Genomic DNA, 15,819 nt, shown 5'->3' with positions numbered 1-15,819 from the left:
ACGTGGATTACAATTTAGTGTACTTTTTTATAAGATATTTAAATTTATTCAGATCAATATAAACAGATATAACCTCAATGTTGTAAAAATTTATTTCCTGCTTAATTTACTATCATAAGTACATACTTATACTCGTACCTTCTGTGATTATTACTTACTTCATTCACAGTTTTTTGATAAATGTAGTATCAATTGATGTGAATAAAAAAAAAATGTTGTTAAGCTATAAAATACATGACATGTACGCAACCGCGATTACACAATACTATACTTGTTTTATAATATTTTAATACATCCATTCTGAATCTGAAGAGGAAAATATGTTAATTCTTTGGATGAGCCATTTACAAAATCATTTTGGGAGTTGTGTAAATTGTGAAATTATTATTCTGCTATCAGTTGAATCATTTCAAATATTGTTTCGACTAAAATCGTCTTCAAGTGTTGTTGAATTTTCATGAATGTATAAGAAAAAATATTTGAATCTTATTAAAATCCCACTGCAAAAAGCGAAAATAGTTTTGACATAATGAGATCTAAGACTTTCGCGAGTTTTATTCATTTAAATGAAACTAATATTTTTCGGATATACTACGCGTGCTTTATTTTTTGTTAAAAACTACATACTCCCGACGTTTCGGTTACTTTTCAGCAACCGTGATCAAGTTTATATCCGAAAAATATTAGTTTCATCTAAATAGCTTTGACATATCATTTTGTGAAAATAAATCAGGGGATTAACAGTCATTCACAAACATAAATTATTGACACATTAGATAAAACCCGAAACAGTTTAAAGAAGTCGTGAAGGAAGTTTAGGTATAAATATGTACTTCTATATTACTATAGATTCATATTAATTTTGTGACTAAAGCGTGCAATTTAGTATATTTTTCATGAAACGCAGCTGAAGGTTTTGCGGTTATTTTAACTTAGATTTGGTCTTCCAATTACTTTATTCAAGTGTACGAAATAAGTTATACTACAGTTAAGAAATAAAATAAATATGTACTCGTTAATTTGTATAGCTTTCACCAAATTTCGAGCGTAACTTCCAGAAGACACTTCAACTTCAGCTACAAGACAATAAAATAATGAGAAATGTTATTACGGTAACTTTTTGTATAAAATATAGGAGGCGAGTGCTATTTCAAAAATTAAATGTCTTATTTTCTTCATTTATCCCTTAAATGTTTGCTGTAGAAAATGTATTTTCCTTTATTTGCACAGTTAGCTTTCTTTTATATAGGTTGCAGACTTTATGTTATTTACTTTTACTAAATATTTAATCACACAACATTTATATAACTTACATAAAATGAGCATGTACATAGTTTAAACTGAGTCCTCACATAATGCCCAATTTATATTAATTTTATGATTATTTATGTTGTATTTAAATAAGTACTATTTATAGTCAAAACAATAATGAGTGACGTTTTTTTCAGGTAACAAAACTCCTGTAAGTTTGATAAAACATTTTATCCATGCTTTATGATTATGATATTATTATGATTTTTGATGTTTATTAGGTGGATAGTTTTACCACTGCTATTTTTACCTTTCTATTGAAAGAAATATTAGTTTTATGGTAAAATAAAATGCTTTTAATTGTACGTAAACCTTCATATCTAACTATTAAAATATGTAAAATAAAGAGAAATACATCAGAAGCGGAATTTAAGTATGTTATTAAATTACAGTGTTCCTTTGTTTCATGTTTCTCCACGCCATCGAAAATGTAATTTACCCTCTTTATTACCTGACCAGGATCTATCTTTCGTTATTTCTTTATTAAGTAGTTGAAAAGTGTATGATTTATATTTCATTTAAACTATCTTTTGTTTACATTGATCAAACTTAGCTAATTAAGAATTAATATGTTGTCTTTATGAACATGATCAACTCCGGAAGCATATTTTCAGTTTTGGATACAAGTGTTTGTAATATATAAACATTATTATTAATCAATTATTTAAAATTGTCAACTCCGGAAGCAAATTTTCAGTTTTCAAAAAGTTGTCGGCTATTATAATATTTCGTGTACATAGCCTGTCTGGGTAGTAATAAAATTATTCGGTCGGCCACTGTAGTAAACAAAACTTGACCCTTGTTTATGCAACCAATAAAATTTTCATTTTAATAATAAAGATAAGTGTTTCCGTTATATTTTTATTTATTTTAATAAAAACTTACAAAATATAGTTCTGGTGTGAATGTTTTGCTGTAATATATATATATATACAAAAATCATAATTATAACGTAATAGCAATGTATAGAATAAATGTCCAAATTGGTTATAATTTTAATTTATAGTAATTATAAGGCTAAAGACCCTGTGAATAAAAAAATGATTTTGTTATACTTATTTTACGTAAATACTAATGCGAGTCAATGAATATAAAATCGTCTAGATTCTGCACGTGGACAAGACTGTCATTGTATGGTTTATATCTTGTGATTATTCAAGGTTATGGTAAAACGTGATTCGTAGTGACTATATTTTTTTATTCGTCAATTTAGCACATGTTGTGATAATGAATGTTGTCAGTACAGATATTTTAGCTGAATACAAAAATTTTTGGGGGAAACAATTTATAGATGCAAAACGTTTGTTAATAGTTTTCCATTGAGTATCTATGGTAGAAATATTTAGGTAATGAAATAAAAGAAATAATTGTCGTCCTCATATAAGTTTCTTTTTACTTTATTTACTCATAGTGATTATTTATCTTTTACTTTCTCCATAATGTCGAATATGGTAACCGTTAAACCTGATACCAGGCTACATATTCCAAATAAAACAATCAAGAAGTTCTTCCATAGGATCCAGTTAAATTTGCCTAAGTTTTCCCACCTTACAACGCTGTCTAATATTCCGGGTATGATAAGTCCTAAGATGGAGTAGAAAACTGAACCCACTATGTTGATGATTTGCTCCAATAATGGAATAGCCATCCCAATTCCACCTGAAGCCAAACAGGTTTTTAATCACATGCAAGGGCCAATAAAAGTTTGTTACCAATAATAGAATTTAAAACAAAAGGCTTACCACAGAAGCATACAATGGCGATTCTTCCAAATATTTGAGCAATATTTTGGTATTTTTCTTTGATGTAAGGTTCACTCACTCGCGTAACAACATCTCCTACTACATAAAAATGAAGTGGATATGTAAAAAATATTGATATGGCTATAAAGATTTTACCACATATTGCGGGCCTGTAAAGAAACACAACTTTTATACACATTTTTATTATTATACATGTACATATAAGAAACTTGCAATAGGCAAAAAGAAGCTTTAGATAAATCCGGCAAAAAAAAAAGCAAATACTTCTTGTCTTTAGTCATGGAAGAAATATTTTTATGAATATTATAGCAGACTATATCTATGTACTTAGTAAAAATATATAAATAATAGTATAGATATTAGACTATGACTACCAGTCGTCCATAGGTAGATTAAGTGTGATGGATCCTTGTAATTCATCGCCGTATCGCAGATAACCAAATAGACCCAGCGTAGCGTACAGTATCATGATAAAGGTCATAGCAATCATCAGCACTCCGGGACAGCCTAGGAAGTGTTCAGGTTTCTTCATATTATTTTCAACTGGCATCACAACGCCAATTCCCTCCATTGCAAATATAACTGTTCTACAAATGTTTTTATTGTATTATTTTAAGTATACTTTTAGATTGAAACTTTTAACATCGCTATGGGTTCTGTTGTTAGTCTATTACATGTCACTTAACATCTACTGCGGAGTAGGGGTAGGTAAAGTGATTTCAGTTTTGATTATTGAATTAAACAAATATTGTCCTCGGATTTAAATATAATATTACGACTAGCGTATCCAATGATTGTATTTTTATTTTGTATAATAAAAACGAAAGAGGAAATTAAATTCCATTTTAATTATATAAATGTTTCGTATTATTTATTTAGAATAATTATATTAAATAATTTAGATACATAAAAATATTTCACGCTATGACAAAGTTCATTCGTCATAATATCTCTGTGGCATTATATATCACTGATGATTTTACCCAGCCAAAATACGGTGTATGTAATTAAAGACAATTTCATATAGCAAATGGTATAACTTGTCAAAGTTGTATAATATTTGTAAAGGGGCAGCTGCACGAAATTCTTAATTATAAATAGCATACATTTATTATTTGACTTATTATCAACAATAGGATATTAAAAGTGCATCATAGAGAGTTATTAGTATTTGTGTAGTGTGAAGCACTCAGTATTACAATGATACATTGTTGTACATCTTAAACACATACTCAACATACTCAGTACCTACACTCTATTCTAGCACATATACAGTTAGTTATAGCGTTAAAAATCGTGAAGATTTGATATTAACGTATTAAGATGTATTATTCACGCTGAAAATAAAAGAGATTAAGATGTTATATATAGATAAATAATCAGTTATGTGAACCTTCATATTTACTATACTAAACTTAACCTAACAAGCTAAACTAAGGATAAGTTAATTAGGTTTTTATTAATTTTTTACATAACAAATATACTCACGAAAGGAAGGCAGGAAACCTTGAAGGATAACCAACAACTCGTTTGTCAGACATTATAATTTCATCTTTGAATATATAATATAAACATATACCAAATGTAGATATTAGCAATACGTTCGCTATCAACGACATCGGTGCTAGCCATTTTAAATATCTTATTTGTACCAAGCAACACAGGGGTGGGAGTAATATTAGGCAATAATATTCCACTGATAAAATGTAGTTTGGTAAATACGTATCACAAAGCTGAAATAAAAAAAAAAACTTATAAAGATGAATTTTAACCTACTTGCATATTTATAAATCTTTACCTCACCTGTTTTATTGAATCAGCTATAAGTACAGTAAATATACAGCATACTCCGAGGTATGTAAGGAGTAAAGCAACTTCAGCAAATATTCTGTAACGATATCGTACATATAAAAAGTCCAATGATAAATATAGAATGAATGACAGTATTGTTTTGGTTACATATACATAGCTTAATAAGTAAATAATTCAAAATGTGTTAATAGAGCATAATTGTATTTTTAAGTGTATAGGGTTTATGCTAAATAACTAGTGTATCATCTTCAGTATGATGACATAATATTAGATTTTGAATGACGCCACTTCGTAAACAATGCAATATAAATGCAAAGTAACAATTAATTATTTTGATTTACTAGCAGAGGATGATTTTACTGAACAATTAGTATTATTTTAAAATGTTGTCATAGAAACTAAGGGAGATGTGATCATTTTTTGAAAATAATCGTATTTCTAATACACAACTCTATACACTTACTTCTATAATTTCTATAACGACGTCTGCCGAAGCTAAATAAAGATGATTTTGCAGCTTTATATAAAAGAATAACGTAAAAGTATAATAAAAAAACTTATAAGAATATGGGAAGTGCGATGAATTCTCTTAATTTTTCACTTTTATTAGGAAAACTGGAGATTCAATAGGACTTACCCGGCTGCTCTAGAAAAGGGACGTAATCTTTTAGGCCCTATACTAAACGCAACTACGCAAGTTTCTGTGTAACTTAATAAAGGCTTACGTGCTGCCTTACAGCAATCCCTTGAAATTTTCACCTGTAAAGAAACGTGAGTGCTATATTAATTAAAAATAAAGTTTTGTGTCTTCAGTTTTGTGAAGAAACAAGCACGTACGTATCTTATGATGTACAAACTTTTTGAAAGACGAAAGACTATTTACGGTCGTTTATAATCGGACGTTGTCTATGAGGATAAATATGAAAATTATTTTCCTGCGACGTAAATGTTCATAAGCAGCGTTAAAGACAGAACGTACGAATATAAACTGGTTTTTCTAAAGTTTCACAGCTAGAGATACCGACTACCATATGTTAACACTTACACTATGTATAATAAATGATGAATCATCATCATCAGCCTATCGGAGCCCACTGCTGAGCAAAGGCCTCTTTTCACATGGAGAAGGTTAGAGCACTAAACGATGAATACTAGAGCAAGATAGCTACGTATTGCTAAGTTATAAAAGATGATATCGATGAGAAAAAATTACGTAAGACCGATAAAGCTACAGATGTTCAAATATTTGAATTAAAAAAAAAACCTTTTTCTGTAATGACTTATGCAAATACAATTTTATATTCCATAACATTTTGTGAAAATTTAGTTAGGGTTGTTAATCAGGTTCTTACTGATATTTTGGAAATTCAATCTGAATAACTCATACGTTAAAACACTTTCTAATATTTACGACCGATTTCAAAAAGAGATGGTTCAATATTTTACTATGATATTGAGTGAGCAGTTTCCTTAAAAATTGCAGAAGGTATTTAGTGAAGTTTCGTAGCTATTTAAAAAAAATACAAGGAAGGTTCTAACTATACTAAAAATTCAATTTGACGGTAGACTAATGCAATGTAAAGAACTACTGACAATGTTCCTAAAAGTTATACCGATCTATTAAAAGATGCTGTTAAATATATATATATATATATATTAAGAAACAGGAATCGTCAATTACATCATACTTTTCTATTGTCAAGTAGTCATTTAAGGCGGTATTAATTGTATCTTTTGCAATTAGAGAAAAAAAACTAACTGAATATAAACTATAAAATAATATTTAAACCTAAATTATTTGCTTATAGTACAGGTTTCTTTTTCTTCTTTGATTAATTTCCATCCAATAAATTGAAAGAGATTCCTTATATAGCTTTCATACTTTGTAACATAAAAATAAGCAGATGGAACTAATATCCATTGCAATAGTTTTGAATAATCTTAATGATAATCAAAGTGAAGTGATGTGTTTGCGAAGTTTAATTAGAGTATCGCTATTTTGACATACAAATTGATTACCAGATAAGTCTAGTTAATCCTATTGAGTACTTACAAAGATATGAACAGAATATGCACATATGAATGCTATGAGGATAGTTCCAACAAGACCGACACCCCAGCCAGCATTGGCGAAGGCTAAAGGTACCGCAAGTATACCGGAGCCGAGCGAGGATTTCAGCAGATTGGCTAGTGATCTTATATCCCTATGAATAATTTGAAATTAATATCTTTAGATATCATTATAATTATAATTTTTATAATGTGTATTTTCGCTTTGCAATACTAAAAAAATATATATATTTAAAAAGCGAAAAATAGAAAGGTAATTGCTGACCAGTACCAACCATATAAAATGTATGCGAATATTATTATAACATGAACATGATCTGTTCACAATGATAAATTAAAATTCAAAATTTTTTATTGCGCCATATTATAAGATCAAGGAAAATCTAAACTCACTGTAAATAATGTAATACGTCAAGAGATTAATAAAAATGTTTAATCCTAGATAATATATCTTACGCTTTTTAAATCTTATTTTAAGCATTCAACAGACCAATAGAAGATATTCAAGGCAATGAAGCATCCTTTTCAATAATAACAGATTTCATGTAGGAATACAAAATTAAAATTTTCACCTTAGGTTTAGCTATAATATATTAAAAATTAAAAAAAACTTACGAATTTGGTCTCTTCACTTTCCGATGTTCAAATGGATTATAATCCAGTGTTTTGTCTTTATTTTCCATTGCGAAGAAATATTTATGACATTAAACTAAATAATTACAAAAATAAAATAATATTTTCCATAGCTACACTCGTGTCCGCGGAGTAGCACAGTTGATATCATACGACAACCTTTGCCAGAACACGAATGTTAATGAATATAATCTAGGTATTTATGGAAAGATAAAGACAGATACACTGTGTACATAAGTTAAATTGAAGAACCTTAGATTATTATTAGTGCAATAGGAGGAAAAATAACTAGTAGTACATTTAACTAATCCGACTAATGTAATTTTAAGATTTGATTTTGGTGATAGTACTATCGAGGCGGAGAAAATAAAAGGTAACCATATACAATTGATTTCGTGCTTGCTTTTAACTTAATGTGATTAAATGAACAAACCAATATTAATTCAACATTTTATTATAAATTAAAATACATAATCTATTTGATACACTATATTACATAATATAAAGCAAATTTTACTGCCTAAGCCTTATTCGTTTTTTTTTCTTAGGATCTGTATGATGTCCATAATGGTAACCGTGCATCCGGACACTAAGGCAGTAAGACCAAAGAGGATAATTAAAATATTTTTCCACATAACCCATTTCAATGTTCCTAAATCTCCCCAACGGAATGCAGTTTCTACGATTCCTGGTATAATAAGACCGAGGATTGAATAAAAACATGATCCAACAATGTTAATAATTTGTTCCAGCAATGGTAATGCGATACCGATTCCAACTACAAAAAAAATATATTTATTAAAATATGTAATTAGATTAATTATAACAAAGAATTCTCGTCGTAAATCTTCGTCACGCATTATACTTCACATATTAGAATGTAGTCACTTTGCTAAGAGGATTGCGTTCGACGTTGGCTAAAATAATTTTATACAACTGTACAATAGTCATACAACTAGATACAAAAGGATGAATATGTTTGCGTACCTTCACTTTGTTTTAGGCAGTTACATTATTACAAAACCTAAAGGTCAACTGGTGTCAACTGGAAATACTTGAGTAAAGCCATAAGTGTAGTGGAAAATGATAATTTTAAAAATAATTATCAAAGCTTACCACAAAAACAGACCCCCAAAGTTCTTGATGCAATATCAGTGATTTTTTTATAATCATCCTTTATATAAACATCTGTGTACTTTTTGAATATGTCGTAAACTACGTAAAACTGCAACGGATAGGTAAAGAAAATTGACATCGCTATGAATATTTTCGCGCAGATGGCCGGCCTGAAACAAAAAGTTTAAATAGTAGGTGTGTATTAGGTACTGTGTGAATTATCATTTATGTGATAAAATTACATTGATTCAAGTTATGTGTAACCTAACAGATAAAATGCATAAAGTCTATCAAACCCAATATTTTCAATCGGGTCGGCTCTTATCATGATTCATAAGTAATAAAACCCTATTCATTAAGTATATTATATGTAGATATTTTATTTTTATTTAAAATCATTGGTACGGAAATTTTAATTTCAATGACATTCTTTAAAGGAGAATGATAAGGTTATCTCATAATTATTGAGATTAAAAACAAATGCATTTTATTTAAACACATATAACATGGTAGTTTTTTTAATTTTGTAAATTATTTATTATATATCTCTTGTGATTCTGAAAGGTATAAAAAATTTAAAACCTGACCCTGAAATTCTGGATTTAACTAGTTTTCTAGAAGAAATAATTATACATTATACAAAAGTTAACACCAGCAACATATAATAAACATATTTATAAATTTTAAGACCTAGTCAATTAAAACTCTGACTAGAATTGGATACAAGTTCTCAAATATTTTGTTTAAATTAACCTTTTGGTCGTGTTTTTTCCATACAGTTTTGAAATAACTACAATGTTGTATAAGTACTAGCAAGTTGTAAATTGTATGTAATACTTATAGTATTTCTAGGTACCATATTGTTTATGTAAGAGAAACAAGCACCAAAGAAACTAAATATATGCATACATATGAAATATGTGTGGGTAATATCAAAAACTTTATGTTCGTTAATAAACAAACTGCAGTTAATTGACTCCTGTATACTTGTCACTAAACAACCATATACTTATGTAAATATATTTGATTCTTTGAATTTATTAGTACGGCCGACGATTTATAATTAAAAAACTGCGTACTGGAAATAACGATAAGGCTTTTTTAGTAGGCGTTTGTCATAGTGAAAGATCGTACACTTAAAACCGTGTTTCAATTACGCAACAAAGTAATTTGATGCTAAATAATTAAAACATTTTTGTTATATAGTATAAGTAAGTGCTAGGGTGTCTTTAATGGTGTAATTTAAATTAAGCGATTTTATCATTGCTATTAATTAGCAATTTGACCCGAAATATATTTTCAAACAGGCACCACGTTTGGTAAAATATAAATAATTGTGTTCTCATTTTAATATAGAAGAATTCATTTCTGTTCTGGTTGTACTGATAACAATTAAAAATTTATATTTTTATTTATATGTAAAATATAACATTTTATTTATAAAAAGTAAGAAGCAAATTTTTTTATATGTTATAATTGTATGAAAATAATACCTCATATATCTTTATCACATACCTGTTTTTACTTAAAATATATGTGTGTATATATAATATATAAATATAAATGTGTATGTACAATAACAGAAAAAAATAGCACTCTATGAAGTAATTAATGAATGAAGACAAAAGCCTGAACAACTATTTTTTTTTAAATCATTATTCACCTCGATAAATAATGCCCCCGACCTATTATTATTCTTTATTTTATACGAAAAATATTTCTGATAGTAAGACAACGATATCAAAAAAACATACCAGTCTTCAATAGGAAGATTAAGGGTGATGGATCCTCTTAAAACGTCGCCGTATCTCAAGTATCCAAAGAAGCCCAGAGTGCTGTAGAAAAAGACGATAGCTGTCATTGCTACCACAAGGACACTGGGACAACCAAGAAAGTGCTGGGGCTTCTTCATGGCGTTTTCAACAGGCATCACTACGCCGATTCCTTCCATCGCGAAGATTACTGTCCTGTTTATCACAATAAAAAACATATAAGTAGCAAACCATATTTTTCAGTTTCAGATATTTCAGAGGAAAATTTTATTTTATGTGTTCAAATTCCTAACTATTTTCATTGCTAATAGTAATTTGTTACTTCAAATCACTTTTTAATATTGAATATGTTAATGCTATTATTATGAATATAATTTATATATTTTGTTGCTAAGGAATAGCAAACAAATATATGTATATTCTCTCGTTTGTTCTGCAAACGCAAACGCTACGAAAGCCTAAATATTTTCACATACTTTTTGATCGGACGATATTTATGCTGCGGTCTTCTTAATATACTGGTATATTTTTATAGATATGAACATTTAAAACAATGGATATATTTGTTTATTTTATATAAACTTACGACAAAAATGCAGGAAACCTTGATGGGTCACCAGCAGCTGTCTTTCCTTCAAAGGACAGAGGACTTCGAAATATATAGTAAAAGCAAATTAGATAAGTAAGAAACAAAAATAAATTTGCTAATATTGAGAAAATTGCTAGCCATTTCAAATATCTGACTTGACATAGTAAACATAGCGGTATCAATATGATCAGACAGTAATATTCCACGGACAGGTTCAAACTTGGCACGTATCTATCAATCAGCTGCAACAAAAATATGTTTACCTCAGAATTATAGCCATTACACGTTTAATGTATAAAGTAATTTATTCATTTCAAATAATGTGGTGTAATAATTGTACAGGTAATAAAACTAGTTAATATCTGTGATATTTGTTATTTTAGTAAATACGGCTTAAAATTATTTAAGTGAGCATTATTTATTGCAGATTATTAGCGTTCAATAAATCTCAAGATATTAGCTAGCTGCTTTAGTAGTTTAATCTTTATGGTGCTCGAAAGATAAACCAAACTTACCTGCTTTATAGAATCCGATATGAGGACGGTGTAAATACAGCAAACGCCTACATACGTACATAACATTGCCAGTTCTGCAAATATGCTGAAACAAAGAGAAAAAATATAATGACTAATTTGTTCAGATGTCTTCAATCAAAACCTTAATTTATGATTGTACCTATTATTATAAATAAAGAATTTCGTACAATGCAGAAGACTCAATAAAGGTTATTATAAATATTAATAATGTAGGTACATTAGTCGTTTTAAATGGTTATTTATTTTTAATAATAATTTTCACAAATTTCATCAACATTCGTGCTCTCAAATAATAAATTAGGTAACGTGCCAGATAAAATTGCTCGGCTGAAGCAAGAGTGTCCTGCACAAGCATCTTACAATATTAACATATTTTATTATATTCTTATTATAAAATTTGAGAGGAATTAAACATTTTGTAGTTTTGAAATTGAACTTATTCGGTTGCAATATATTTGCCAATGTCATTTGTTACTAAAATGTGTGTCGGAAATATAGATTTTTTATCAATTAATTTTAATTACTAATAATTTATATAAGTAAGTAAGTATTATAACCATAAAATTCTACTCAATAGTTTTTTAATTATTACATTATTTTATGCAACTTAGCTATAGTATTATTTAAGTTATTATAATTTTCTACTCCGGTTGTCGTTGCACAAGTTGCATGTCAGGTAAACATCTCAATCTTCGGAACGGGTCTTTGATGCGTGACAGTTGAGAAAAGCATTTCTTGGTTGTGTAAAACTTAAAACCAATAAACGTGATAATTTCGTTAATTAAAGGTTATTAAGTATATATTAATGGAATAATGTCAAAGGCTTGTCATGTATTACTTGTAATTATATTTCGCCGTAGATTATTGTCATGATTTTTTTTTTTGAAATTCGGTCTTTTCTCAAAAAAAATTTATACAACAGTTTATATAATAAAAAAAAAATATGACCTCAAATAAAGCGAAAGAATAAAAAACAAAATGACGAATACATACTTTAAAACTATTCCGTGAATAAAGACAGATTGGACAAAAATCATTCATTCTTCCAAATGAAAATGTCGTTTAAAACAACAAATTAAATATATATATTGTTATACATCAACATACATACATATATATCTTTTTGGGAAGTATTCACTAACCGTGGATACAATCCATGTGCAAACAAATCAAAAATATTATGATAATGAATTCATAATTAAAATTCTTGAGATATCTATTCATTTACATTCCTCGTTGACACTGATATTAGTATGAACATTATTTTCACACACTTGATAAGAATATAGCTTGCTTGAATGTATACGAAAAATTTTAAGCGCTTCGCTATAATTGGATATTAAAATTACCGTTTATGACAAATTAAGTAGTTTCTCCGCCCAAAGAGTCCTTAAGGTGTTTTCTCGTTTTAAAAGTTATTGGAATAGGGAATATAAATTTGGAATTAACTAAAGGGAAACGCTGGATTAAGGGTTCACACAAAATGTAATTGTAATCACTAATGTTATAAGTTCTTTACCAACATTACCAACTTCTTATAACAGTAGTTCTACTTTAGGCAGCAGCTAGCCTACATGTCATCTCCAAGCCTCAACAAGGTGATCTACCAAAAATTTTATGAATTTGTTTTTGTATTTTTTCGGAAGCCCGTTTTATATTTGCTATAAATAAATTTGTTTTTATATTTTTTCCGAAGCCTTTTTTATATTTGTTTTAAATAAAATATTAGCTTGTTCTCATTTTCAATTTTGTAAAGTGTATTCTACTGTTTGTCAGAAGTTTTAGAAATATTCTTCTTTCATAATGTATTTTTAATGTTGGAAGTTTTTGTTAATATCGGTTATATTCACTTGCAAAATTGTTAGCGGATAGTTTTATAACATATCTGTAGCTATTTAGCGAATGTCAGTGATTCTACGTACTGGCACAAATCGCAGATGCGTGCACTTAATTATAGTTATTAAGTACATAAAGTCAATTTTAAGTAAATGGTAAATCGTTTAGTCTGTTTATCCATTGTGTCCTCACATTCAGTAATATAAATACACAAAAAAATATATATAACAATCAGTATATGTGACTGTGCATAATTTTTTTTGAATATTCCGGGATTTCTTAAACACATTTAATCGGATTTTTATTTTTCTCCAATTTGTTTTGCTTAAATCAACGAAGACTTAAATGAATATGGTGTACCAGATTTACAAAAGAAAATATAAAATTACATAAATACTTTTTTTTTAATTTTTTTTTTATCCTGAAATATCATATACGCAATGCGATAAATGTTTTAATCACATTTTTTGTCCTGAGTCATTAGAACTATTGTGTCAGTCATAGTATGAATTTGTGCACCTAGAAAATTACTTTATTAAATAAGATAATAATAGCCATAAGGTACCTTGCCACACTGGCGTATGGGCGTATAAATTTTGGGCCATTTGCGAAGGCTGATTTACAGGTCTCTGCGTATCCCAAGAGTGGTTTGCGTTCCAACTTGCAACATCCATAGGACGTTTTGACCTGAAATTGCATAATATTTTTTTATCATGAATAGAGTTTATAAAACTAATATAAAAAAATCTTGTCACAGATGTATTATTTATTACTATGTTTAAGTATGTCTATACAAATAACCTCATTTGGTCTAATAAACAAACCAAATAGATATATTTAAATGAGAGAGTGATGAAGTTGTAATCGTTGATTGTAAAAATTATAACTCTTGTGTCAACAGACGTAAAAGATTATTGAAATTCACAATAAACCTAGTAAGTTTTTATTGTTTCCTGGATTGTAACCACAGAATTTATTTTATTTTATTTGTAATAATCTTAGTTCATCTATAAATATAATAGAAAGTATTACGTTCACTAGCGGAACCTAAGATAAATTAAATTACTTACTAGTATGTGAACGCAGTGACCACAAATAATTCCTATTGCAAACGTGCCTATAAGTCCAACTCCCCAGCCCGAGTTTGAAAAGGCCAAGGGTCCGGCCAGCAGCCCAGAACCCAAAGAGGCTTTGATAATATTCGCAGTGGCTCGGATGTCCCTGAAATATTATATATAATATAATATATATATTGAAAGGTTATATTCAATTTCACTTAGTAATTAGTGATACAAGAAAAGATGTTGCGCTGTAGTTCCAAAAAAATATACAAACATATTCAAGGAGTATGTTTGTATTTGTCTTTTTTGTCATTTTTATTTAATGTTTACTAAATTAAACTGAATGAAAAATATTTAATTATTTTTTTACCAATAATAATTACCAGTTCAATATATTTCTTTAAATGCGAGAGATTAAGAACAACAAAATCAGTTGCGGTTATTGTTAAAGCAATAAACACCAATTATTTTTATTTATAGGAACAATGTTTTCTACAATTATGTTTTTAAGATTAAATCAATTTTCATTTAAATGGTGGAATTAAAATTCAAAATAGAATGAAACGTCAAAGTCTGAAATCCTGAAATATTGTGTATTGTGTAATATTTAATTCTGCGTGCCAGTAAAATTTTAAAAGGAAACGCAAAATTAAAGAATATATTTAAAAAAATGTTTTTCAAGGGCGCTATTTAGTTACATACATGGTTTTAAAATTAACATTTCAATTATAATGAACACTTACGAGCTTGGTTTTTCAACTGTCCGATTTTCATACGGATTGTATTCTTGTTTATCTTTCTCCATGGTCACAAACACACGACACTGCTGTGTTCAAACTATAGATAGTGCTCGTGATTTCTTATATGCGCAATCATAATGGATTATACATAATTGTGGGTAAGCCTTACTTGATACCTTTTATTCACTGATAAGCCAATCACGCTGTTTCGCTGTTTTGCTTGAACTGATATTTGCTTTTTGTTGTAATGAATTGTTAACATATCTTGGAAAGGATTAAATAGGTGTGTCGTATTTTTTGTTATTAAAATTTTTTCTCTTTTGTTTTATAAAAATGACATATCGGGTATATGGTCAAAGATCTTTGTGCGAACGAGAAATTTTTTCTTTTCCTTTATATACATACCTGCATATTTTAAACATACGTTTACTTGGTCACAGTTAATAAGAGTAACAATAAAATAAAAGAAAGAATCGTTTGAAGTATTTTTTCGTAGTTACTTTGTTTGTTATTACAATACTTTGTATAGTACTTAATATTTAAGTTACTTTTCTTAAACTTTGTTCTTCAAGAGATACAA

General features: G+C 28.3%; 2 protein-coding genes and 1 long non-coding RNA gene across 3 annotated transcripts in view; 1 reads left to right on the top strand and 2 right to left on the bottom strand.

Annotated features, from left to right (window-relative positions):
• Positions 1-2,678: 2,678 nt before the first annotated feature.
• Positions 2,679-7,776, bottom strand: LOC116766482 (proton-coupled amino acid transporter-like protein pathetic). Its single transcript, XM_032656337.2, has 8 exons — positions 7,572-7,776; positions 6,940-7,090; positions 5,524-5,645; positions 4,878-4,962; positions 4,563-4,807; positions 3,449-3,661; positions 3,054-3,223; positions 2,679-2,970 (listed from the first exon to the last, which is right to left on the bottom strand). The coding sequence occupies exons 1-8, from the start codon at positions 7,637-7,639 to the stop codon at positions 2,726-2,728; spliced, it is 1,299 nt and encodes a 432-aa protein (XP_032512228.2). The 5' UTR covers positions 7,640-7,776; the 3' UTR covers positions 2,679-2,725.
• Positions 7,777-8,027: 251 nt separating this feature from the next.
• Positions 8,028-15,610, bottom strand: LOC116766483 (proton-coupled amino acid transporter-like protein pathetic). Its single transcript, XM_032656338.2, has 8 exons — positions 15,243-15,610; positions 14,509-14,659; positions 14,004-14,125; positions 11,582-11,666; positions 11,064-11,308; positions 10,460-10,672; positions 8,706-8,875; positions 8,028-8,367 (listed from the first exon to the last, which is right to left on the bottom strand). The coding sequence occupies exons 1-8, from the start codon at positions 15,302-15,304 to the stop codon at positions 8,117-8,119; spliced, it is 1,299 nt and encodes a 432-aa protein (XP_032512229.2). The 5' UTR covers positions 15,305-15,610; the 3' UTR covers positions 8,028-8,116.
• LOC133319210 (uncharacterized) overlaps positions 15,308-15,819 on the top strand; it is an 85,614-nt gene continuing 85,102 nt past the window's right edge. The window contains exon 1 of the long non-coding RNA XR_009752896.1: positions 15,308-15,397. This is a non-coding gene — a long non-coding RNA (uncharacterized LOC133319210). The remainder of the gene's footprint in view (positions 15,398-15,819) is intronic.

The sequence above is a fragment of the Danaus plexippus genome, chromosome 15, assembly GCF_018135715.1.
Source record: "Danaus plexippus chromosome 15, MEX_DaPlex, whole genome shotgun sequence".
Classification (NCBI taxonomy): domain Eukaryota; kingdom Metazoa; phylum Arthropoda; class Insecta; order Lepidoptera; family Nymphalidae; genus Danaus; species Danaus plexippus.
This window is presented reverse-complemented; position numbering and strand designations above follow the sequence as displayed.

Excerpts from the sequence above, each read along its gene's own strand:
- LOC116766482 (XM_032656337.2), bottom strand. The coding sequence starts at position 7,639 with ATGGAAAATAAAGACAAAACACTGGATTATAATCCATTTGAACATCGG. Across the intron at positions 4,808-4,877 it reads TAGCTGATTCAATAAAACAG|CTTTGTGATACGTATTTACC; the intron begins GTGAGGTAAAGA and ends TTTTTATTTCAG. Across the intron at positions 2,971-3,053 it reads CGCCATTGTATGCTTCTGTG|GTGGAATTGGGATGGCTATT; the intron begins GTAAGCCTTTTG and ends GTTTGGCTTCAG.
- LOC116766483 (XM_032656338.2), bottom strand. The coding sequence starts at position 15,304 with ATGGAGAAAGATAAACAAGAATACAATCCGTATGAAAATCGGACAGTT. Across the intron at positions 10,673-11,063 it reads AGGTTTCCTGCATTTTTGTC|GACAGTAATCTTCGCGATGG; the intron begins GTAAGTTTATAT and ends TGTGATAAACAG. Across the intron at positions 8,368-8,705 it reads TTTGGGGGTCTGTTTTTGTG|TTGGAATCGGTATCGCATTA; the intron begins GTAAGCTTTGAT and ends TTTTTTTTGTAG.